This window comes from Rhinoderma darwinii, chromosome 1 (assembly GCF_050947455.1).
Source record: "Rhinoderma darwinii isolate aRhiDar2 chromosome 1, aRhiDar2.hap1, whole genome shotgun sequence".
Classification (NCBI taxonomy): domain Eukaryota; kingdom Metazoa; phylum Chordata; class Amphibia; order Anura; family Rhinodermatidae; genus Rhinoderma; species Rhinoderma darwinii.
In genome coordinates, this window is record NC_134687.1 from 593722146 (window position 1) to 593749054 (window position 26909).

The 26909-nt window shown below is 43.1% G+C and overlaps 1 protein-coding gene across 1 annotated transcript in view; it reads left to right on the plus strand.

The window, feature by feature from the left end:
• The window catches only part of LOC142746868 (aquaporin-7-like), a 95378-nt gene that overhangs the window by 46269 nt on the left and 22200 nt on the right, over window positions 1-26909 (plus strand). The window contains exons 4-5 of the mRNA XM_075854947.1: window positions 8335-8453; window positions 24069-24286. Of these exons, the coding sequence (XP_075711062.1) occupies window positions 8335-8453; window positions 24069-24286 (337 nt within the window). The remainder of the gene's footprint in view (window positions 1-8334; window positions 8454-24068; window positions 24287-26909) is intronic.

Consider the following 26909-nt stretch of genomic DNA (forward strand, 5'->3'; position numbering starts at 1 on the left):
TTATATTCTTGTACATAGGGAGTAGTATTATAGTAGTTATATTCTTGTACATAAGGGGCATTATTATAGTAGTTATATTCTTGTACATAGGGGGCAGTATTATAGTAGTTATATTCTTGTACATAGGAGGCAGTATTATAGTAGTTATAGTCTTGTACATAGGGGGCAGTATTATAGTAGTTATATACTTGTACATAGGGGCAGTATTATAGTAGTTATATTCTTCTACATAGGGAGCAGTATTATAGTAGTTATATTCTACTACACAGGGGATAGTATTATAGTAGTTATATTCTTGTATATAGGGGCAGTATTATAGCCGTTATATATTCTTGCACATAGGGGCAGTATTATAGTAGTTATATTCTTGTAGATAGGGGGCAGTATTATAGCTGAAATTTGCTTACCGAAATTTTCATTTCCTGGAGTCGAGGCAGCACACAAATGAGATGTTATCTCCCTAGATGTAATTAGAAGAGAACAGGTTAACAAGCAATAACCAATTAACTAGTAATGCAAGGACCTCCTATATAAGGCCCAGGGAAACCCCAACTCCTTGTATGGTATTAAAATAATTAATTAGGGTGGGAAGCTGTGCTGCCTCCGGACTCCAGGAAATGAAAATTTCGGTAAGCAAATTTCAGCTTTCCTGATCATCCGTCGGCAGCACACAAATGAGATTTCTAAAGCAATGTTTATGGGGTGGGAGATCCAGTCGCTTTATTTAACACCATTTTGCCAAAGGCTGAACCCGCGGGAGCAGAAACGTCCAACCTATAGTGAAGGATGAAGGTTGAAGGTGATGCCCAAGTTGCTGCTTTGCAGATCTGTTCTAAGGGCAAACAACCAAATTCTGCCCATGAGGTTGCAAAAAAACGAGTGGAGTGAGCTTTTACATGGATCGGACAAGTCTGCCCGGACAGAGAATAACAGACTGATGGTGTCTTTTATCCATCTAGCCTGGGTAGCTTCACTGGTCTTTGGCTTTGCCATGAAATTGTAAGAATAAGGATTTTGAATGGTTGAGTTGTCTGAAGGTATGAGAGCACTGCTCTTTTTACATCCAGAATATGTAGAGAGGTTTGATGATCCAATTCTGGTTCAGGAAAAAAAGACAGCTAGGATGATTTCCTATTCAACGTGTGACGCAGAAGGAATTTTAGGTCTGAAATTTGGAAGAGTTTGAAGGATGATGCAGTCATGTAATATACGAAGATATGGCTCTTTGCATGACAGGGCCTGCAGTTCTCTTACTCTCTTTACCGAAGTGATTGCCACTAGGAATAGAGTTTTGAAGGATATGTGTTTCAGGCTAGCTTGGAGAATGGGTTCTAACAGAGGACCAGTTAATGCTTGGAGGCCCAAGGACAAGTCCCATGAAGGAACAGGATTATGAACCTCAGGTTTTAGATTTCTTATAGCTTTGAAGAATCTACGGTTCAGAGCCGGATTAGAAAATTTTGATTCTAATTGAGCATTTATGGCTGTGAAGTGCACCTTCAGAGTGTTGTATTTAAGGCCTTTGTTGAAACCTTCTTGGAGAAATTGAAGAAGGGATGCGAGAAAGTCCATAGAGACGGAGTTTGAGACACACCAGTTTTTATAGATATTCCAGACTCTATTGTACACAGAAATGGTGGCTGGTTTTCTAGCCGCAAGTAGTGTTTTAATGACCACTTCTGACAGGCCTGATTGAGCGGGAGTCCTTAAAACAGTCTCCAAACAGTCAGATGTAAGTTGCAGACCTGTTGGTGAAAGTAACCTTTCTGGATGAGGAGGTCTTGATGGGCTTGCAGTTTCCACAATCTGCCTCTCGAAATATATAATGCAAGAGGAAACCAAGCCCGGCGTGGCCAGAAGGGTATCACTGTGATGGCTTCTGCTTTCTCATCTAAGATTTTCCTGAGGAGTTTCTGAATTAGAGGAAGAGGCAGGAAGACATAGATCAACTTGTTGGACCAACTGATCGACTGTCTATGGCTACTGTGTGACCTATTGGGGACAGAGAACAAAAATAAATGTTTGTTTTCGTGTTGTCCCATGATGCCATCACGTCTAGATCTGGTACACCCATCCTCATGGTGATCAGTCTGAATATCTCTGGATTCAGGCTCCATTCGCCTGAATGTAGAGTGTTCCGACTTAGCCAGACTGCTTTCAGAGAACCCCGGATATGAACTGCAGAATATTCAGAAGATTGGATTCGGACCATGTCATTATAGCTCTGCACTCTTTGGAAAGTTGATGACTCCTCGTGCTACCATGTTTGTTTATATAGTAGACTGATGCCAGGTTGTCTGTCTGGACCAGGACATTGAGATTATGAAGGACAGAGTGGAAATGATGAAGTGCTAGCTTGACCGCTTTCAATTCTCTTAGGTTGGATGAAAGAGACTTCTCCTGAGGTAACCATAACTGTTGGATCTAATGATTTTCTACATGAGCACCCCAGTCCAAAGAGGATGCATCCGTTGTGAGAGTCACCTGAGAATGAGGAGTCAGAGTTCTGCCTGAGGAAAGTCTGAGGGGATTTAGCCACCATTGTAGAGCTCTCATGGTGTGGAGAGAGAGATGACTTTATCTAGACTAGTCAGGTTGTTGTTCCATAGGGCCAGTATGTTCGATTGTAAACATCTTATGTGGGCTCTGACCCAGGGAACTGCGTCTATGGATGATGTTAACAGCCCCAGTACCCTCATGGGTGACCGGATAGTGACTCTGCGGTCTGAGATTAAGTCAGTCACTTCTGTCACAATTCTCCTTCTCCTTTCTACAGATAATCTTAGGGATATAAATTTAGAGTTGATCAAGAACCCTAAGAACTTTATCTCCTGGACCGGAGTGAGTTGAGATTTCTCCTGATTTATCAGGAACCCATGATCTTCCAGAGCTCTCAGAGTCACTTGAACATGGAGACTTAGATCTTCTTTGGAGGTGGAGACAATCAGCCAGTCGCTGTAAAGGATCTGCCAGACACAACTTCTGTGTCGACGCCCATAGGTAATCAGTCTGCACCTGCTTCTTTGTCTGTGAGACTGACTCCATCTTCCACCACCCAGGATGGCAGGCTTAGGAGTGGGAGAGCCTATCACAGCCTGGCCAGACGGAGCTAGCTCCCGCCCTCTGTCTATTTATACCTGCCTTTTCTGTTCCTCCTTTGCTTGTGATTCTTCTCTGCTGGTTTACTGGCCCCCTGCTGCAGCTTCTTGAACTACTGATCCTCTGCTTGTGATTGACCTTGGCTTTACTGAACACTCTTCTGCTCTGCGTTTTTGTACCTCGCTCATCTCCTGGTTTGACTCGGCTCGTTCACTACTCTTGTTGCTCACGGTGTTCCCGTGGGCAACTTCCCCATTTCCCTGGCTTCTTGTACCCTTATCTGTTTGTCTGTCGTGCACCTATTGAGTGTTGGGACCGTCGCCCAGTTGTACCCCGTCGCCTAGGACGGGTCGTTGCAAGTAGGGAGGGACTGAGTGGCAGGTAGATTAGGGCTCACTTGTCTGTCTCCCTACCCCGACATTACAGTCGCCTAGATATAGAAACACTGTTACCCCTTGGAGATGAAGAGCTGCAGTGAGAACTACCACAATTTTGGTGAACACCCGAGGTGTTGTGGTGAAGCCGAACAGGCGACACTTGAATTGGTAGTGAAGAGTTTGTGACTTGTTCTGGATGGCTATCCTGAGATATTTCCGGTGGCTTTGTAAGATGGGAACATGTAGATATGCATCTGTTAGATCTATGGATGCCATAAACGGTCTTTTTGAAGATTGGCAAGGACAGATCGAATAGTTTCCATCTAGAATTAATTATTATTATTTTTTTCAAGAACTTGTTTAGATATGTAATGTGTATCTATAATTAGGCGCCATTTTTTATTTATTTATTTATTTTTTCCTTGGTTTTGGGACAAGAAAAAAATTGTGGAATATAGTCATTTCCCTTTTTGTTTGGATGGGATCAATTCCAAGGCTCCTTTCTTTATAAATTCTTGAACCAGATCTATCAATACTGGAGTTGCTTGATTGATGAAAAATTTGTACGGGGGGGGGGGAAGCGTTTGAATTCTAGGGAGTACCCCCTTTGAATTGTGGAGGACACCCATTCGTCTGAGGACTGAGGAGGTCTTTGACCAAATGGACAAAAAAAGATGTAGTCTTCCTCCCACCTGCGCTTTTACAGCTATGGCGTCATAAATCATTGGGTTTTGGGTTCTGCTTCTTTTTTAAGTTACCCGGGTTGTCTTGGCGAGGTCTGGACCGCCACTGCTTATTCTGGAATTCTTTCTGAATTTTGGGGACCTCTTTCTTTTGAAAACGAAAAGGACCTAAAACTGGGATTAGGTATTTTCGTTTGAGGAAAGGAGTGACCCTTCCCATTCACAAGAGCTTTCAACTATGGACCAAACAGATTACCTGACTGAAAAGGCAAATTACAACAATTTGTCTTTGCAGGAATATCCCCATTCCAGAATTTTAGCCATAGGGCTCTTCTGGCTGAATTAGCGGCAGTCATTGCTTTAAATGAATTTTTAATAATATCAAGTGGAGCATCACAAAGAAATTCAGACTCATTTTTCATGAGAGGTAGTGACTCCAAAGTGTCATCTCTAGGCACCCCATCCTCTAAATCTTGGGTTAACTGGCTTAACCACACACGTATGGCTCTAGCCACGGAACTGCAGAGAAAGCCACTTTACATGAAGCAGCTGCAGATAAATATGATTTTTTTTTTTTTTTTTTTTAAATAACCCATTAGCCTTACTGTCCATAGGGTCTGGTGCAGGGTAGAATCTGCTGATGGGAATATGGATTCTTTAGAGCACTTGCCATCCATTTTTGGTACAGAGTCCCACATAATGAGAATACATTTTATACTTGGATTTAAACCTTGCACTTTGCTCAAATCTCTTTCCAGGATTAGCCCATTCTCTCTGTAAACACTCAGTGAGGACAGTGGCCAGGAAGACCTTTATCTTTAGTGATAGGAAAGTAAAAGAGCGGCTCTTTATTACACTTATCCTTTGGGTCTTTTTTACACTTATCCTTTGGTATTTTTAGACTCCATAGTGGCTTTTACCGCTTTAATGAGAGGGGGTAAAATTCTCTTTCTTGAGAAGAAAGATATCTTTTTATGAGAAGTTTTAACCCCTTCAAATGTGGAGGAAAGTTGCACTTTAAACCAAGACAAGAAGGATTGGGCTTCAGCCCTCTGAGGATCCTGTTCCTCTGTGTCACAACATATAGAACACCTATTTAATGCTGCGTCTTCAGACACGGGCTGGCTGCATTTCTCACATATTCTATGTCTAGGTTTTCTCTATCCACTGACATGTCTGGAGGAGAACGTCTAGCAGAAAACAGAGATAGAGAGCCATTAGGATAATGAGGCAACACCTGCAATCAACATGCAACATAGAAGTGGAAATAGAGCCCAGAAAACCAAACTCAGCAAGTATAGACTAAGGCTGGGTTCACAAGACCTATTTTCAGACGTAAACGAGGCGTATTATGCCTCGTTTTACGTCTGAAAATAGGGCTACAATACGTCGGCAAACATCTGCCCATTCATTTGAATGGGTTTGCCGGCGTACTGTGCAGACGACCTGTCATTTACGCGTCGTCGTTTGACAGCTGTCAAGCGACGACGCGTAAAAATACAGCCTCGTCAAAAGAAGTGCAGGACACTTCTTTCAGACGTAATTTGAGCCGTTCTTCATTGAACTCAATGAAGCACAGCTCAAAATTTACGGCTGTCAGAGAAGCCTCGCAAAATGCGAGGAGGAGGAATTGCGGCTGAAACGAGGCAGCTGTTTTCTCCTGAAAACAGTCTGTCATTTCAGCCGTAAAAGCCTCTCACCGTGTGCACATACCATAAGAGTTTTGGTAACAAAAGAGCAATAGCCGCTGTTTATAACGTATAGTACCCACAGTAAATATATCAAACTTTTTCCACAGATGACCATCAGACTCTCATAGGTACACTACTCACGTGGCAGGAACCGAGGATTCTGCTGCTTAGGCAATGGTGTAATCAAACACTTAGCGCCAAAGTTTAAATATCCTCCGAAATCCCATGTATGCGCGCGTCCAAGCCCAGACTGCGACTACATCCCGCACACGGAAACAAGCAAGGGATTTACCTTAGATGGCATAATCTTACGGCAAGCGAGATCGTGCCCGCGCCATCTTTGCCCGGAGTCAGATGGTCAAACACCGGCACCTTCTTTGCACGATTCCCAGGAAGTGCGTAGAGAAGGGGAAAACCATGTACGGCTGCCTAAGCAGGACACTGGTATATTTGTGTGTCCAATATGCCAGTTGGACACACACAGGTGCAGCAGATGCAGCACAGCCATAGACTTTTAAATTAAAATAAAGAAATAAAAAAACCAAAGGGGCATAATGGCTCTTCGGGCCGAGGGACCTGAAACTTTTCTGGTATACAGCCCGGCATGATAGATAAAGAAGGAAGGAAGAAAAAAACGAAATAATGACTCCAAAAGAGTCCCACCTGTAATCTTCTAAACATGAAGAGAAATAAAAATACAAGGAGGTGGGGTTTCCCTGGGCCTTATATAGGAGGTCCTTGCATTACTAGTTAATTGGTTATTGCTTGTTAACCTGTTCTCTTCTAATTACATCTAGGGAGATAACCTCTCATTTGTGTGCTGCCGACAGACGATCAGGAAAGTAGTTATATTCTTGTACATAGGAGGCAGTATTATAGTAGTTATATTCTTGTACATAGGGGCAGTATTATAGTAGTCATATTCTTGTACATAGGGAGCAGTATTATAGTAGTTATATTCTTGTACATAGGAGGCAGTATTATAGTAGTTATATTCTTGTACATAGGGGCAGTATTATAGTAGTCATATTCTTGTACATAGGGAGCAGTATTATAGTAGTTATATTCTTGTACATAGGAGGCAGTATTATAGTAGTTATATTCTTGTACATAGGGGCAGTATTATAGTAGTCATATTCTTGTACATAAAGAGCAGTATTATAGTAGTTATATTCTTCTACATAGTGGGCAGTATTCTAGTAGTTATATTCTTCTACATAGGGAGCAGTATTATAGTAGTTATATTCTTGTACATAGGAGGCAGTATTACAGTAGTTATATTCTTGTACATAGGAGGCAGTATTATAGTAGTTATATTCTTGTACATAGAGGCAGTATTATAGTAGTTATATTCTTGTACATAGGGGGCAGTATTATAGTAGTTATATTCTTGTACACAGGGGGCAGTATTATAGTAGTTATATTCTTGTACATAGGGGCAGTATTATAGTAGTTATATACTTGTACATAGGGGCAGTATTATAGTAGTCATATTCTTGTACATAGGGAGCAGTATTATAGTAGTTAAATTCTTGTACATAGGAGCAGTATTATAGTAGTTATATTCTTGTACATATGGGGCAGTATTATGGTAGTTATATTCTTGTACATAGGGAGCAGTATTATAGTAGTTATATTCTTGTACATAGGGAGCTGTATTATAGTAGTTATATTCTTGTACATAGGAGCAGTATTATAGTAGTTATATTCTTGTACATAGAGGCAGTATTATAGTAGTTATATTCTTGTACATAGGAGGCAGTATTATAGTAGTTATATTCTTGTACATAGGGAGCAGTATTATAGTAGTTATATTCTTCTACATAAAGAGCAGTATTATAGTAGTTATATTCTTCTACATAGTGGGCAGTATTATAGTAGTTATATTCTTCTACATAGGGAGCAGTATTATAGTAGTTATATTCTTGTACATAGGAGGCAGTATTACAGTAGTTATATTCTTGTACATAGGAGGCAGTATTATAGTAGTTATATTCTTGAACATAGAGGCAGTATTATAGTAGTTATATTCTTGTACATAGGGGCAGTATTATAGTAGTTATATTCTTGTACACAGGGGGCAGTATTATAGTAGTTATATTCTTGTACATAGGGGCAGTATTATATTAGTTATATTCTTGTACATAGGGCTTAGTTTTATAGTAGTTATATTATTCTAAATAGGAAGCAGCATTATAGAAGTTGTATTTTTGACCATAAGGGGCAGTATTAGGATGGATTCACATGCAGCAATTTTTTTTTGCAAAAAATTTTGTGACTTAAAATCAGTTACATTCCAATGAAGTTGTGGTTGTTTTAGCAGCAGGTGTGCAGGTTTCTGCAGATTCCATTCAGATAAATGGAACTGATTTTCAATTGCAGAATTTTTTGCAACAAATTCTGCTGTGTGTGACAGCACCCTTATGGTAGTAAGGAACATGGCACGTCGGTAATTGACCAGAATGCAATTCTCTTGTCTGACAGAGGCTTTGTATAATTACTGCCAAGGAAACTTCACTGTGACGGGTCCTAGGGAAACAGCCAGTATATTTGCTACCTACCCGCAGCCTTACCTGTCCATAGGGGGTGGCTTTTTAGATCAGGTGAGTGAATAACCCATTAGGTTCTATTTTTTTTTTTATATATAATTTTGATAGATTTTTTTGTAATAACCGTACATATTTATATTGAACGATCTGTATAATGCAGAAATTATTTTAACATTTAAATGTTACATTTCCTGGTCAACCCCAAAAAAGAAAACCGCATCAACAATAAAAAAACTTTAAAAAAAGGAAAAAGTGGGAGTGACAAAAGCATTTGCATTAAGGGAAGGCACTTGTTCCCTTCAACAAATCACAAGGTATAGAGTATGTTTAAACATCTAGTATATGACTTCTGAAACAAGTATAATTTGTTTTACCCATGGGGACCATCTAAACTAGCATCTGAGCAGATTTAGACTGAATAGGTAAACCAGTAATCATTTATCTGCGATATTACTGCCTCAATCTGGGGAACCTTACTTAATTTCCAGTAGACTTAAACAGCCTGTCTAGAAGCGGACAATATCCTAAGTGAAACCCATCTATAATTTAAAGAGATCAAGTTGATTTGCAAAGATAATTAATCTAATTTAGCTTGTTCGGAGATGTATCAGCCAGGGGATGTCAATCAAACATGGAAAGGTGGGTTTGGAGGCAGGACTATGTGACTCGTCAGGATAGCGTCACCGCCCCATGACCCTTTAATGAGTAATTAGCATATAGTGTGCGCCCTTTTTAGCATATAGTGTGCACCGTTTTAAAAGTGGATTTTAAAGATTTTGCTGCATCTGAGAAAAAACATACAGGGGAATATTGTCAGGTCATGTATTACCAGACAGGTTACCATGAAATATACAATGAATTGAGAACAATTCCATCTGCCCTGCAATTTTGTTATTATAGATATATCCTAAATAATTACAGCTCCAGAACCAATCTCTGACATACATACAGTACCACAACCAAGCCCATATATATATATATATATATATATTATATATATATATATATATATCATATATGTATGTATATATATATATATATATATATATATATATATATATATATACAGTCAAACAGCCAAGCTCAGTACATAAATACAGTACTAGAACCAAGTTCATACATACACTACCGTTCAAAAGTTTGGGGCCACCTAGACAATTTTGTGTTTCCATGAAAACTCACACTTATATTTATCAAATGAGTTGCAAAATGACTAGAAAATATAGTCAAGACATTGGCAAGGTTAGAAATAATGATTTTTATTTGAAATAATAATTTTCTCCTTCAAACTTTGCTTTCGTCAAAGAATGCTCCATTTGCAGCAATTACAGCATTGCAGACCTTTGGTATTCTAGCTGTTAATTTGCTGAGGTAATCGGGAGAAATTTCACCCCATGCTTCCAGAAGGCACTCCCACAAGTTGGATTGGCTTGATGGGCACTTCTTGCGTACCATACGGTCAAGCTGCTCCCACAACTGCTTTATGGGATTGAGATCTGGTGACTGCGCTGGCGACTCCATTACAGATAGAATACCAGCTGCCTGCTTCTTCCCTAAATAGTTCTTGCATAATTTGGAGGTGTGCTTTGGGTCATTGTCCTGTTGTAGGATGAAATTGGCTCCAATCAAGTGCTGTCCACAGGGTATGGCATGGTGTTGAAAAATGGAGTGATAGCCTTCCTTATTCAAAATCCTTTTTACCTTGTACAAATCTCCCACTTTACCAGCACCAAAGCAACCGCAGACCATCACATTACCTCCACCATGCTTGACAGATGGCGTCAGGCACTCTTCCAGCATCTTTTCAGTTGTTCTGCGTCTCACAAATGTTCTTCTGTGTGATCCAAACACATCAAACTTCGATTCGTCTGTCCATAAAACTTTTTTCCAATCTTCCTCTGTCCAATGTCTGTGTGCTTTTGCCCATATTAATCTTTTCCTTTTATTAGCCAGTCTCAGATTTGTCTTTTTCTTTGCCACTCTGCCCTGAAGGTCAGCATCCCGGAGTCGCCACTTCGCTGTAGACGTTAACACTGGCGTTTTGCGGTACTATTTAATGAAGCTGCCAGTTGAGGACCTGTGAGGCGTCTATTTCTCAAACTAGAGACTCTAATGTACTTGTCTTGTTGCTCAGTTGTGCAGCGGGGCCTCCCACTTCTCTTTCTACTCTGGTTAGAGCCTGTTTGTGGGGTCCTCTGAAGGGAGTAATACACACCGTTGTAGGAAATCTTCAGTTTCTTGGCAATTTCTCGCATGGAATAGCCTTCATTTCTAAGAACAAGAATAGACTGTCGAGTTTCACATGAAAGCTCTCTTTTTCTAGCCATTTGGAGAGTTTAATCGAACCCACAAATATAATGCTCCAGATTCTCAACTAGCTCAAAGGAAGGTCAGTTTTATAGCTCCTCTAAACAGCAAAACTGTTTACAGCGGTGCTAACATAATTGCACAAGGGTTTTCAAGTGTTTTCTAATCATCCATTAGCCTTCTAACACAGTTAGCAAACACAATGTACCATTAGAACACTGGAGTGATGGTTGCTGGAAATGGGCCTCTATACACCTATGTAGATATTGCATTAAAAACCAGACGTTTGCAGCTAGAATAGTCATTTAGCACATTAACAATGTATAGAGTGTATTTCTGATTAATTTAATGTTATCTTCATTGAAAAAAACTGTGCTTTTCTTTCAAAAATAAGGAAATTTGACCCTAAACTTTTGAACGGTAGTGTATATATACAGCACTAGATTCAAGCTCATACATAAATACAACACCAGAAAAAAGCTCAGTACATATATATACAGCACTAGAACAAACCTCAGTACATATATAAAACACCAGAACAAACCTCAGTACATATATAAAACACGAGAACCAAGATCAGTACATAAATGCAGCACTAGAACCAAGCTAATACATATATACAGCACCAGAAGCAAGCTCAGTACATATATAAAACACCAGAACCAAGATCAGTACATAAATGCAGCACTAGAACCAAGCTAATACATATATACAGCACCAGAAGCAAGCTCAGTACATATATAAAACACCAGAACCAAGCTCGGTACATAAATGCAGCACTAGAACAAAGCTTATTAAATATATACAGCACCACAACAAAGCTCAGTACATATACAGTGAAGGAAGTAAGTATTTGATCCCTTGCTGATTTTGTAAGTTTGCCCACTGTCAAAGACATGAACAGTCTAGAAATTTTAGGCTAGGTTAATTTTACCAGTGAGAGATAGATTATATTTAAAAAAAAACCAGAAAATCACATAGTCAAAATGATATATATTTGTTTGCATTGTGCACAGAGAAATAAGTATTTGATCCCCTACCAACCATTAAGAGTTCAGCCCCCTCCAGACCAGTTACACGCTCCAAATCAACTTGGTGCCTGCATTAAAGACAGCTGTCTTAAATGGTCACCTGTATAAAAGACTCCTGTCCACAGACTCAATTAATCAGTCTGACTCTAACCTCTACAATATGGGCAAGACCAAAGAGCTTTCTAAGGATGTCAGGGACAAGATCATAGACCTGCACAAGGCTGGAATGGGCTACAAAACCATAAGTAGGACGCTGGGTGAGAAGGAGACAACTGTTGGTGCAATAGTAAGAAAATGGAAGACATACAAAATGACTGTCAATCAACATCGATTTGGAGCTCCATGCAAAATCTCACCTCGTGGGGTATCCTTGATCCTGAGGAAGGTGAGAGCTCAGCCGAAAACTACACGGGGGGAACTTGTTAATGATCTCAAGGCAGCTGGGACCACAGTCACCAAGAAAACCATTGGTAACACATTACACCGTAATGGATTAAAATCCTGCAGTGCCCGCAAGGTCCCCCTGCTCAAGAAGGCACATGTACAGGCCCGTCTGAAGTTTGCAAATGAACATCTGGATGATTCTGAGAGTGATTGGGAGACGGTGCTGTGGTCAGATGAGACTAAAATTGAGCTCTTTGGCATTAACTCAACTCGCCGTGTTTGGAGGAAGAGAAATGCTGCCTATGTCCCAAAGAACACCGTCCCCACTGTCAAGCATGGAGGTAGAAACATGTTTTGGGGGTGTTTCTCTGCTAAGGGCACAGGACTACTTCACCGCATCAATGGGAGAATGGATGGAGCCATGTACCGTCAAATCCTGAGTGACAACCTCCTTTCCTCCACCAGGACATTAAAAATAGCTCGTGGCTGGGTCTTCCAGCACGACAATGACCCGAAACATAAAGCCAAGGCAACAAAGGAGTGGCTCAAAAAGAAGCACATTAAGGTCATAGAGTGGCCTAGCCAGTCTCCAGACCTTAATCCCATCGAAAACTTATGGAGGGAGCTGAAGATCCGAGTTGCCAAGCGACAGCCTCGAAATCTTAATGATTTACAGATGATCTGCAAAGAGGAGTGGGCCAAAATTCCATCTAACGTGTGCAAACCTCATCATCAACTACAAAAACGTCTGACTGCTGTGCTTGCCAACAAGGGTTTTGCCACCAAGTATTAAGTCTTGTTTGCCAAAGGGATCAAATACTTATTTCTCTATGCACAATGCAAATAAATATATATAATTTTGACAATGTGATTTTCTGTTTTTTTTTAAATATAATCTATCTCTCACTGGTAAAATTAACCTAGCCTAAAAATTCTAGACTGTTCATGTCTTTGACAGTGGGCAAACTTACAAAATCAGAAAGGGATCAAATACTTATTTCCTTCACTGTATGCAGCACCAGAACAAATACAGCTCAATTTAGTGCAACCACTGCCATATAGGTTTGTACGGCGTAAAACTACAGATCCCAGCATGGACCAAACAATAGTAAGCATATGCTGGGAGATGCTGTTTCACAAAAAAAAATCATACCACCCATCATCTCGCTGCATATCATACAGTGACTACCGTGCTGATTAGAGGCAGAATAAACATTTACATTAAGTGACTCACCGGTGACGTCTCAGATTCTAGTTCTTTTCTTCTCCCTCCGGTCCAGACCTCTATGATGACATCTCCCGGCCATGACCCATTTATGCAGTTTTCTGCTCAGATGTCTTCAGCTTCTCACTTTTAAAACATTTCTGCACCTATAAACGAAGTTAAAATTCTCAAAACCTCTAAATATAATAGCGCCATACACTGTGTCCCTGATTATAATAGTACCATACACTGTGTCTGTAGATAGTACCTCACATATAGCTCCCCCTGTATATAGTGTCCCACATATAACTCCCCCTGTATATAGTGCCCCACATATAGCTCCCCCTGTATAGTGCCCCACATCCCCATATATAGACCCTCCTGTAGATAGTGCCCCACATATAGACCCCCCTGTAGATAGTGCCCCACATCCCAACATATAGACCCCCTGTATATAGTGCCCCACATCCACACATATAGAGCCCTCTGTAGATAGTGCCCCACATCCCCACATATAGACCCCCCTGAATATAGTGGCCCAGATCCCCATATAGACCCCCCTGTATATAGTGGCCCACATATAGACCCGACCCCCCCTGTATACAGTGGCCCACATCCCCACATATAGACGTCCCCCCCTGTAGATAGAGCCCCCCCCCCACTGTAGATAATGCCACTCACAGTTTTAGTAGAGAAAAAAAATAAAAATTTACATAATCACATGATCCCGTCCGGTGGCAATGTAGATCTGCTCTCTTCTGAGCAGGTCTGCTGGAGCTGAACGGCGCGTCATTGAAAGGCGCTGATTGGCGGTGCAGAATGACTTGCCCCGTCAATCAGAGCCTTTCAAGCACGGTCGCGATGCTAGCGTTGTTGAAAGGCGCAGATTGGCGGGGCAAGTCATTTTTCCCCGCCAATCAGTGTCATTGTAAGGCGTTGAATGGTCAGGCACGGAACATGCCCGGCCATTCAGCACTAATGCATGTATTTGTACCTGCGTGCTATAGACGAAAGTACAATTACTTCAAGACTAGCACTGGGGCCCCCTCCAGGCAAGCTTGAAAACGTTCTGTGAGAGGACTGAAACGTAGCTTATTCTTTGAAACATGGAACAATAAACCACATTTTTGTTTGGAGTGCTGCGATCATTTCTTCACATGGATAGATAGATAGATAGATAGATAGATAGATAGATAGATAGATAGATAGATAGATAGATAGATAGATAGATAGATAGATAGATAGATAGATAGATAGATAGATAGATAGATAGATAGATAGATGATAGATAGATTCTGGGCCGGACTGGCCATCAAGCAGTTCTGGCAAATGCCAGATGGGCCACTGAACGGTGGGCCGTCTGCTGGCCATCCAAACAATCAGTGTCGGCTCAGGCAGCAGGGTACAGTATTTGTAAGGGGGCGGCCGGCACAGCAGCTAATAACTGCTGTCCGACTGTAATAGCCGTGGTCTGTGCTGCTATTACTAAATCTCCCTGTGCTACGCTAAAATCTCCCCCTCCAGCCCTCCTTCCCTGCTCTTCACACAACCTCTCCTCCTCCTGCTGCTGTTACCAGTCGGGACGTGACGGAGGGAAGGGGAGACTGTCTGCGCGCACTGTATCGGGCTGTGAGCAGGAGAAGTGCTGGAGAGAAGACCATCACCCCATCAACCTGCTGAACTCCCTCCACAAATATCCTACATAAAAGTGAATGTGTGTTTACAATGTGTATTTTATATGTGTATAATGTGTGCATGTAATGTGCATATTTGTGTGTCTGTGATGTGTACATGTGTGTGTGTATATATACTGTATGTGATGTGTACATGTGTGTATATATAGTGTGTATATATAGTGTGTGATGTGTTCATGTGTGTGTATACACTGCGTTCCGAATTATTATAAAATTTTATTTTTTGCTGATTTTCCTAAATAGTCTATGTAAATGACAGTCAGTATAATCTTCAAGCCATCAACCGTTGGAGTATAATGAAAATTTTATTGAACAACTCTCCTAATGATAACAGATTTTTTTTTAGAAGTAAAAAACTCAAAATGCACTGTTTCAAATTATTATGCACAACAGAGATCAAAACATTTTAAAGGTTGTAAAGAGAACTAAAATGGTAATTTGTTGAATTTGCAGCATCAGGAGGTCATATTTACAGAAATCAAAAGCTCTTTCAATCAAAAAAACTTAACAGGCCAAGTTACATGTTAACATAGGACCCCTTCTTTGATATCACCTTCACAATTCTTGCATCCATTGAATTTGTGAGTATTTGGACAGTTTCTGCTTGAATATCTTTGCAGGATGTCAGAATAGCCTCCCAGAGCTTCTGTTTTGATGTGAACGGCCTCCCACCCTCATAGATATTTTGCTTGAGGATGCTCCAAAGGTTTTTAATAGGGTTGAGGTCAGGGGAACATGGGGGCCACACCATGAGTTTCTCTCCTTTTATGCCCATAGCAGCCAATGACACAGAGGTATTCTTTGCAGCATGAGATGGTGCATTGTCATGCATGAAGATAATTTTGCATACGGAGGGCACGGTTCTTCTTTTTGTACCACGGAAGAAAGTGGTCAGTCATAAACTCTACATACTTTGCAGAAGTCATTTTCACACCTTCAGGGACCCTAAAGGGGCCTACCAGCTCTCTCCCGATGATTCCAGCCCAAAACATGACTCCGCCACCTCCTTGCTGACGTCGCAGCCTTGTTGGGACATGGTGGCCATTCACCAACCATCCACTACTCCATCCATCTGGACCATCCAGGGTTGCACGGAACTAATCAGTAAACAACACGGTTTGAAAATTAGTCTTCATGTATTTCTGAGCCCACTGCAACCGTTTCTGCTTGTGAGCATTTTTTAGGGGTGGCCGATTAATAGCTTTATGCACACTTGCAAACCTGTGGAGGACCTTGAGGTGCGCGGGACTCCAGAGGCACCAGCGGCTTCAAATACCTGTTTGCTGCTTTGCAATGGCATTTTAGCAGCTGCTCTCCTAATCCTATTAATTTGTCTGGCAGAAACCTTCCTCATTATGCCTTTATCTGAACGAACCCGTCTGTGCTCTGAATCAGCCACAAATCTTTTCACAGTACGATGATCACGCTTACGTTTTCTTGAAATATCCAATGTTTTCATACCTTGTCCAAGGTATTGCACTATTTCATGCTTTTCGGCAGCAGAGAGATCCTTTTTCTTTCCCATATTGCTTGAAACCTGTGGCCTGCTTAATAATGTGGAACGTCCTTCTTAAGTAGTTTTCCTTTGATTGGGCACACCTGGCAAACTAATTATCACAGGTGTCTGAGATTGATTACAATGATCCAAAGAGCCCTAAGACACAATAACATCCATGAGTTTAATTGAAAAACTAATAATTAAATGTTTATGACACTTAAATCCAATGAGCATAATAATTTGAAACACGGTGTATAGTGTATGTGATGTGTACATGTGTGTGAGCGCTATAGCTGTTGTATGTATTTCACTCGTAGTTTAAATACTGCAGATTTTACCAATGGATTTCGTTGTGGTAAGGGCTTGTCCACACGCTCCTGAATTGCTGCGTTTTTTCTGGCCGGCAATTTGTCCAGAAAAACCGCAGAATACAGTAGCAGCATAGTGGATGACTCCTAACATTGAGAAAAACGCAAATATTTACGCACCATTTTCTGCCGCAAACACCGCAGGAAATGGTGCGTTTTTGACACAGCGGAAATTCTTTGACTTTCAAACGGACTTGCTGCAGAATTTTTCTGCAGCAATTACATTGTGTGTGTATAAGCCCTAAATCCACAGCATAAGGGCTTCTCCACACCTATTCGAATTGCTGCAGAAAATGGTGCGTATTTTGCTTTGTTTTTCTCAATGTTGGGGATTCGGTCCACTTTCCACAGCAGGAAGCGACATGTAGTGAAGTGACACCGCACGTAAACTTCTTGTCAGAAATTTGACACAGCGTGTGGATAGGATTTGACAAGTATCAACCACTTTGCTGCTACTGTATTCTGCATATTTTCCATCCGCAATTCCGGATGGAAAATACGCAGCAATTGCGTTACGTGTGGAAAAGCGCTAATGCAGTTGCAGCAGAGTGGGTGAGATTTGAACAAATCTCACCCACAAGATGAACTGAAAAAAGGCTCCGATGCCGCTCGCGAGCTGCTAACCAAGATGGCCGCATGCTGAGGTAGCTCCGCGACTCCTGGGCACAACAGCTACAAAAAGCTAATATTCTAGGTGAATCCCCTCGCTCTCTTACCCTTCTTCTCCTTCCGGAGGATCTTCTGCCCGGATTGTTCATGGTTCAGAAGAGTGTGGTGGGGCGAAAGGACTTGAAACCACCGGAGTCCTATGTCCCTGCCCCCCCGCCTGAATTTGCAACTTCGCCCGCCGTGTCAACCGTCTCTGAAGACGAACTACAGGCCTCGCCTGAGCTCATCGCAGGCTCCCAAGAAGACGGTTCGCAGCTACCTGAACCCCAGTTCACCACCAGAGATGCCTCTCTGCTGCAGAAATTTAAACAGCTCTTACAGCAAGAATTGCAACTTACCGACTCTAAGCTGTCGAGAGATCTTACCCGAGAGATACGCGAACTGGGAGCCAGGACGAACGTCCTGGAAACTAAGATGGACGACACCATTGAAGTTCTGAACGCGCACGATGCCAAATTTGACTCGATGAGAGCAGACCTGGATTCTACAATGCTTCGTCTAGAGGACTTCGAGAATCGTGCACGGCGGGGGAACCTCCGGATACGAGGTCTGCCCGAGACCTACGAGGACCTTAACTCTGCCATTACAGCCCTATTCCAAGAGCTGGCACCGGGTCTCCCAATAGACAGGCTGGAGATGGACCGGGTCCATAGGTCGCTCGGCCCTAAGCGTCAAGATGGCAAGCCACGAAATATAGTGGTGAAACTCACCTACTATGCCACCAAAGAAACCCTGTCCCAGAAGGCCAGAGCTGCATCAACCCTTAAGTTTCAGGGCCACGAGTATCAAATTTTTGCTGATCTTTCCCCGATCACCATACAGAAACGGCGGAACATGAGAAACCTGCTGGCTGTTCTACAAAATCGCCAGATCAGATATCGCTGGGGATATCCCTTCAAGCTCCAATTCTCTCTGGATAACAAATATTATTCGGCTAGCTCGGCAGACGAGCTTAAGCAAATTTTGGTCACCCTGTAGCTTTTACCGGCAGACACTGACCGCTCGAGTCAACTTTCTCAGGTACGCCGGGATGGGCCGCTGCTGCGTCCCATTTGAAACAAGGTACTTCCCCGCAGACCGCCTGGGAGACCTGGAGCCGTTTCTGATGTCCGAGACGATCCCGGCTGATGGATGAGTACTTTTAGCATGTTTTCACCCTGTGTATTGGCTCACCTGCAGCGGGGACTGATCTATATTCTGAGGAGTGGGCTGCCATGGAAGCCATGTTTTGCTGTATCTGGAATAAGTTTGCCGTTTAACTGAATGTAATGTTTATTAACCTGGTACTAACCCTTTCCTCCATTAATGTGGTTGTCATTTTTCTGTCCTGCCGGCCAAACATGCTTTGCCTTGCTTTTTGGCGGCACTGTGTGTATGGCCCGCAGGGGATCAACCTGCGCTATAATTTGATGTTATTGATACTGACCGGGATGGAGACCCGGTTCCCGGCTGTGTCGTGGCGGCCTGACTCTCGCCGCCTCATGAATTTGGGGCAGCGGGGGTCGGGCGTGCTATCCCGCAGCCTCTGTTATTGTGTTATATTTAATATGATACCCTGTTGTACTGACCGACAACCGTGTTTCACTCTTTATGGACATGAGCCTGGGCAGGCCGGTCCGCCATCTTGCGGAGGTCGTTGTTCCCCCAGCTGAGTTTGTGTTTAGGCAGACGTCATTTCTTAGTCCGGTATGTCGGATAAGCCCGGCCCTGCCTTATGCTGACCGGAGCGGGGACTTGATTCTTGACCGTGGTGCGGCCTGCCTGTCACTCACCGCCCCAAGGTTAGGGGTGGTAGGTGCCGGGCATGCGGTCCCGCGGCAAGCAACGCAGTGCGGTGGGTTATATTCAACTGCACTGAATGACAGCCATGTTTAACTTTGACTATATGATTGTAAGTGCCTCGGCGTGCCTGGTCCGCCATCTTATTTGGGGCAGAATGTTCTGGGAAATTATTGTTCTCTTCCCTCTGTCCACACTCCCTTGTTTGTTCTCACCTCTCTGTCATGACAAAGCCTTTGGGTTCGCCTCAACGGATTGCCGTAACCACACCTTTGTGCCCAGGTGTTGGCGACCCCGGATTCTATCAGTAGTACCCCCTGTGCTACTGTCCACCCTTCTTGGCCGATTTTCGGGCACTTTCTTTCTCTAGATTTTCAAATGCATATTTGTTTCTATACCCCTTTTTACTTAATCTGTTTCTCCACCACTCTCTTTCCACCCCTTCTTTCCCTTTCCCCCTGTTGTTCAGAACTCACTATAAAATTACTAGACCCTACATATGGCTACCTCCGCCTTGAAAATAATCTCTCATAATGTCCAAGGCTTCAATTCCCCACATAAACGATCAAAGGCATTTCATTTCGATAAAGCCTGTCATGCGGACATTGTCTGTCTCCAGGAAACAAGATTCTCTGTCACCTCTAGACCATAATATCTCAGCGCACACTTCCCTGTTTTCCATGGCGCATATGCTCATGAAAAGCGACGTGGGGTAGTTATTGCCTTCAGAAAGAATCTCCCTTTTCTTTGTAACACGGAAATTCTTGACCCTACTGGTCGTTATGTGATTCTTGTTGGCACTCTATTTGACGTAGAAGTGACCTTAGTGGGATATTACGGACCAAATGATTTCCAAACAGGGTTTTTTTCTCACTTATTTAAATTGATAGATGCTAATCGTAAGGGCTTATTAGTGGTCATGGGCGACTCAAATCTGGTAATCAATCCCTCTATAGATAAATCCCCGGCCCCGACCACATCCACACCTCAAACTCCTTCATCTACATTTAGCGACATGTTACGCACACATGATCTCCAGGACCTGTGGAGGGAACTCCATCCCAATACAAAAGATTTTACTTTCTACTCCAACCCTCACTCCTCTTTCAGTCGCATTGATCACATATTCACGTCTCAGCATTCATTACCACTATGCTCCGCAGCAAAGATACTTAGCACACCCTGGTCTGACCACAACCCTGTTGAGGTCTCCTTCTCTTCTCTAGTCCCACGGGGGCTCTCCTTTAATTGGCGCCTAAACGACTCCCTTTTGACATCCAAAGACTCATTAGCACAGATTGAAGTTGCTGTTAAGGAATACTTTGACTTAAACGTGGGTTCCACCTCATCGTCGATTATACTATGGGAAGCCCATAAAGCCACCTTGCGGGGGGCTCTCATTAGGATGGGGTCCATTAAAAAGAAAAACAGAGAAAAAAAGATAGCAGATTTATACCGAACGTTAGACCAAAAAGAAAATGCTTGGAAACAGACTCCTTCGCTTGCTAATAAAGCTTCGGTTGAGGCCACCAAATTAGAACTCGATCTTTTATTACCGGAATAGGCTGAACGTAAACTACGATGGTCCAAACAGCGCTATTACTCGCAAAGCAATAAACCAGGTAAACTTTTAGCTCGCCAGCTGCGAGTTCCCGTTGCTCCAAAAGAACCTATTAGATTGCGGACAGCCTCCGGCACAATAACAGCGGACCCTAATAAGATTGTCTCCCAATTTCAAAATTTCCTTTCCAAATTGTACTCATCCCCTCCACCTTTTGACCCCTTGAAGGCTGAAGGCCTGTTAGCCAATCTGATCTTTCCGGGCATCACCCCCGCCAATCTCGATGCCTTGGAGGCCGAGATATCTGAGACGGAAGTTCAGGCGGCTATCAAGGAGTTAAAACCTTCTAAATCTCCTGGTCCAGATGGTTTCTCCCCATTATACTACAAAAAACTCTCCCCGCTCCTAAGCCCGTATTTAACCCAACTCTTTAATACTATCAGAACTGGCACGACCCTTCGGGCACCAACCCTGATGGCCCATATTGCAATGATCCCCAAACCTCAAAAGGACGCTCTTCAAATTACTAATTATAGACCAATATCCCTCCTGAACACCGATTTTAGCAAAAATTCTGGCGACTAGAGTCAACCGCTTACTTGACGGGATTATACATGGAGACCAGGCAGGCTTTGTCCCTGGCAGACAAACAAGCGTTTGTACCAAGAGAGTTATATCCCTGGTCCACCTGGCACGCAAGAGAAATGTGGCTTCAATGCTCCTTTCGCTCGACATTCAAAAAGCCTTTGATACAATATCCTGGTCTTACATGGATTTTGCCTTGGGGAAGTGGGGTTTTGGTAGCCACTTTATGTCATGGGTGCACGCCCTCTATTCTAACCCTACTGTCAAAGTTTGTTACGCGGGTTATCAGTCTGCTTCCTTTCCTATTGAACGGGGCACCAGACAAGGATGCCCTCTATCCCCTATTCTATTTATCCTAGCACTTGAACCCCTAGCTATGATGATTCGCCAAAATCCGAACATCAGGGGTCTGGAGTTAGGGGGCGTGCAACACAAATTGTCCCTCTTCACTGATGATATATTACTTATGCTCTCCCAACCCCTTGTCTCCCTTCCTAACTTAATGCAAACTCTATCAGATTTCGCTTCAATCTCTGGACTTGCTATAAACCCCACGAAATCCATCGCATTAAACATTAACCTATCACAGCAAGCTCTACACTCATTACGAAGCCATTTCCCCTTTCAATGGGCCGGACACTCACTGAATTACCTGGGTATTCATTTGACCCCTTCCTACGATCAGCTGTATTCCGCTAACTACCCATCCCTTATTCGCTCTCTAATATCCTCGATGACATCCTGGCAATCCACCTATCTATCCTGGATAGGGCGCATCTCTGCAGTCAAAATGACCATCCTTCCAAAGCTCCTTTACTTGTTTCAAACACTGCCAATCAAAGTCCCACCACATATTTTGCGCCTCATTCAGAACCGGATTTCTTCATTTATTTGGAAGGGTGCGTGCCCTAGAATATCCAGGTCTACCCTTTGCTCGCTGAAGGTTGATGGGGGTTTGGGGGTTTTAAGTCCCAGTCCAGCCCTGGATGGATAGATAGATAGATAGATAGATAGATAGATAGATAGATAGATAGATAGATAGATAGATAGATAGATTACAATTTCTGGTACTTTGGTGTGAAGTAATACAATGCAGAATGCAAAATCTACCAAAAAGCACCAAAAAATGGCAATCAAGGCTGCTGTCTCTCCAAAATGTAATTTACATTCATACAGGATTGCCCTTCATTGTATTGATCTAGAAAAACATCAAACTCCAGTCTCATTTAGAGCTGCATGTATAATTCTGCCATTTGTCACTCTGAATCCCTTAGCACTGTTTTTACAGATATTCTCCTAAGGGCATGACCACACATGGCGGAATTCCTCCGCAACTGTCCGCATCAATGCCGCACAGAAACTGCGTTGCAGATTCTGCAGCGGATCTGCACAAAATGTGCAGAAAATTGATGCGGACTGGCCGCTGCGGACTGCAGGAAAAGTGCTTCCCTTCTCCCTATCAGTGCAGGATAGAGAGAAGGGACAGCACTTTCCCTAGTGAAAGTCAAAGAAATTCATACTTACCGCCCGTTGTCTTGATGACGCGTCCCTCTTTCGGCATCCAGCCCGACCTCCCTGGATGACGCGGCAGTCCATGTGACCGCTGCAGCCTGTGCCTGGCCTGTGATTGGCTGCAGCCGTCACTTACACTGAAACGTCATCCTGGGAGGCCGGACTGGAGACAGACGCAGGGAGTTCTCGGTAAGTATGAACTTATATTTTTTTTTACAGATACATGTATATTGAGATCGGTAGTCACTGTCCCGGGTGCAGAAACAGTTACTGCCGATCGCGTAACTCTTTCAGCACCCTGGACAGTGACTATTTACAGACGTCTCCTAGCAACGCTCCCGTCATTACGGGAGCCCCATTGACTTCCTCAGTCTGGCTGTAGACCTAGAAATACATAGGTCCAGCCAGAATGAAGAAATGTCATGGTAGTAAAAACAATACGCTCCGCAGCACACATAAGATCTGCGGACTTCATTGCGGAATTTTGACTCTCCATTGAAGTCAATGGAGAAATTCCGCCATGAGTCCGCAACCAGTCCGCCACTGCTCCGCAACAGACAGAGCATGCTGCGGACACCAAATTCCGCTCCGCAGCCTATGCTCCGCAGCGGAATTGTACGCATCGTGTAAACGAACACTGCTAAATTAAAGTGAAAGTCAATGGAGAAACGGCTCCGCTGCGGATTAACGCTGCGGAGTGTCCGCAGCGGAATTTAAGTGAAATTCCGCTATGTGTGAACCCGCCCTAACTGCTTAGATGCCCTGCTTATATTGATCTTGAGATACTCCAGTCACATCCAGAGCTGCAAGCACAATTCTGCTATTTGCCACTTGGAATCCCTAAACACAGTTTTTACAGACTCTTTCCTCTCCCTAACAACTTAGAAGAAATCTGATAATGAATTGCACTTTGCTTTACTGTTTTCAGGGGGAGGTAGTGTTTTGTGCACATGACTACTGTACAGGGAAAGCATGCAATGGGCAGAAGGTAGGGCGTGCAGCCTGAAAAACAACTAGAGACTAGCAAAAAATGTTCTCCTAAACGGCTGACTTTGTGTTTCTGCCAAATCATTGCAGGTGATTGGCACAGGAGCCCTGCTTCTATGTATCCTGGCTATAAATGATAAGAAAAACAATGGCGCTCTGGATGGGACACAAGCTGTGGTTGTTGGCCTCCTGGTTACAGTTGTTGGAATGTCTATGGGGATGAATTCAGGATACGCCATCAACCCCGCCAGGGATTTGGGGCCACGTCTCTTCACGGCAGCTGCTGGATGGGGAGTTGAAGTATTCAGGTAAAATCTCAGCTATAGTCTGTTTACTAATGTAGATGTAGCAGCTGTTTTGTTTTTTTTTGCACTGTGAAAACCCAATTAGGATAATGTTGTACATAGTTTAACCCCTTAAGGACACGGCCAATTTTGGCCTTGAGGACAGAGCAATTTTTTTAGATTTCCCTCTTTGCATCCCGACGCTCATAACTCTTTTATTTTTTTTGTACGATGTAGTTGTATGAGACTTTGTTTTTTGCGGGACGAATTGTACTTTATGTAGGTACCATTTTTTGGTACAAATACATTATCGTTTAATTTCTATATATTGTTTTGGCGAAATTGCAGAAAAAAAGCAGTTCCGCAGCAGTTTTAAGATTTATTTTTTTTACACCATACACCGATCATCATAAATAATGTTATACATTTGTTGTACAGGTTGTTATGGTCGTGGCGATACCAAATATGTCTATATTATTTCATGTTTTGGGACTTATATTTTAAAAAGTTTATTTATTATAAAAAAATGTGTTTCTGTGTATTTTTTTACTTTTTATTCATTTATTTATCATAAAAAAAATGTATATTCATTTAACTTTTTTTTTTAATCCCATAAATGGATTCATCATTTTGATTTTGATTTTGTAACTGTAATGTACTGGCATAGATCTATATGCCAGTACATTAGCCTGCTACTGATCGTACACAGGCAGTTGTTAGGTCATACCTCAGTATGCCCTAACAACAGGAAATATGTTCAGACAGCCCTGGGGTCCTTCAATGGACCCTGGGCTGTCTGGCCATATGAGTTGTGGGCTTTGATCGTGTCACAGTTATCTTCTGTGACGCGATCAATGTGCAGTCCCCCCTCATTGAACGCCGCGATCAGTTTTCATTGCGGCGTTCAAAGGGTTAACGGGAGAGAGAAGAGGTTTCTCTCCTCTCCGCTGTCAGAGCGGGGCCGTGGCTGTGTATTACAGCCGTTGCCCCGCTCTCGATCGCCCGCAGAGATGGCTGTCACACAGGACGAGAATGCTCGTCCTAATGCGCGAAGTACTCGCCGCTCAGGATGAGCATTCTCGTCCTGTGTCGGCAGCCAGTTAGAGTCCATGGAAAATTGCAGGTAACACATCGTAAGGCCTTATTCATACAGACGTGTTTGTATTGCGCTCATAAAAAATGCAGCGTTTTTCTTGCGTTGCAGTTCTGTGTGACATCCGTGTACGCTGCGTGTCTGCGTTTTTTATGCACATATGTCATCTGTATGGTACACGTTTTTTATGCCTGCAAAAAAAACTGAAGGGGTGTTTTTTCCCCCCTAATTTCTTTAGCAACTGTTGTGTGAATCACAGACAGCACATGGATGGCATCCATGTGCTCTCCATTTTTTTAACGCACCCATTGGCTTCAATGTGCTGTGTGGTGCGCAAAAACGCACCAAAATAGGACATGCAGTGGGTTTCACACAACGGACATGCGTTAAAAACAAAACTAAATAGCCCCATTGATTTTTATAGTTCTGTGTGGTGTCCGTAAAAAAAACAGACAGCACACAGACGTGAAATACACTCATGTGAATAAGGCCTAATAATGAATCATATTAAGGCCAATGACTAACTCAGCTCTGTGACATCTTTAAATGTCTAAAATAAGCATGCAGGGCCGGCCTTAGGGCATGACCACACGTGGCGGATTTCCTCCGCAACTGTCCGCATCAATGCCGCACAGAATCTGCGTCGCAGATTCTGCTGCGGATCTGCACAAAATGTGCAGAAAATTGATGCGGACTAGCTGCTGCGGACTGCGGGAAAAGTGCTTCCCTTCTCCCTATCAGTGCAGGATAGAGAGAAGGGACAGCGCTTTCCCTAGTGAAAGTAAAATAATTTCATACTTACCGCCCGTTGTCTTGGTGACGCGTCCCTCTTTCGGCATCCAGCCCGACCTCCCTGGATGACGCGCCAGTCCATGTGACCGCTGCAGCCTGTGCTTGGCCTGTGATTGGCTGCAGCCGTCACTTACACTGAAACGTCATCCTGGGAGGCCGGACTGGAGACAGACGCAGGGAGTTCTCGGTAAGTATGAACTTATATGTTTTTTTACAGATACATGTATATTGAGATCGGTAGTCACTGTCCCGGGTGCAGAAACAGTTAACTGCCGATCGCTTAACTCTTTCAGCACCCTGGACAGTGACTATTTACTGACGTCTCCTAGCAACGCTCCCGTCATTACGGGAGCCCCATTGACTTCCTCAATCTGGCTGTAAACCTAGAAATACATAGGTCCAGCCAGAATGAAGAAATGTCATGGTAGTAAAACCAATACGCTCCGCAGCACACATAAGATCTGCGGACTTCATTGCGGAATTTTGAGTCTCCATTGAAGTCAATGGAGAAATTCCGCCATGAGTCCGCCACTGCTCCGCAACAGACAGAGCATGCTGCGGACACCAAATTCCGCTCCGCAGCCTATGCTCCGCAGCGGAATTTTACGCCTCGTCTAAACGAACACTGCTAAATTAAAGTGTAAGTCAATGGACAAACGGCACCGCTGCGGATTAACGCTGCGGAGTGTCCGCAGCGGAATTTAAGTGAAATTCCGCCACGTGTGAACCCGCCCTTAGGTTGGATGGCGCCCTGTGCGGGAT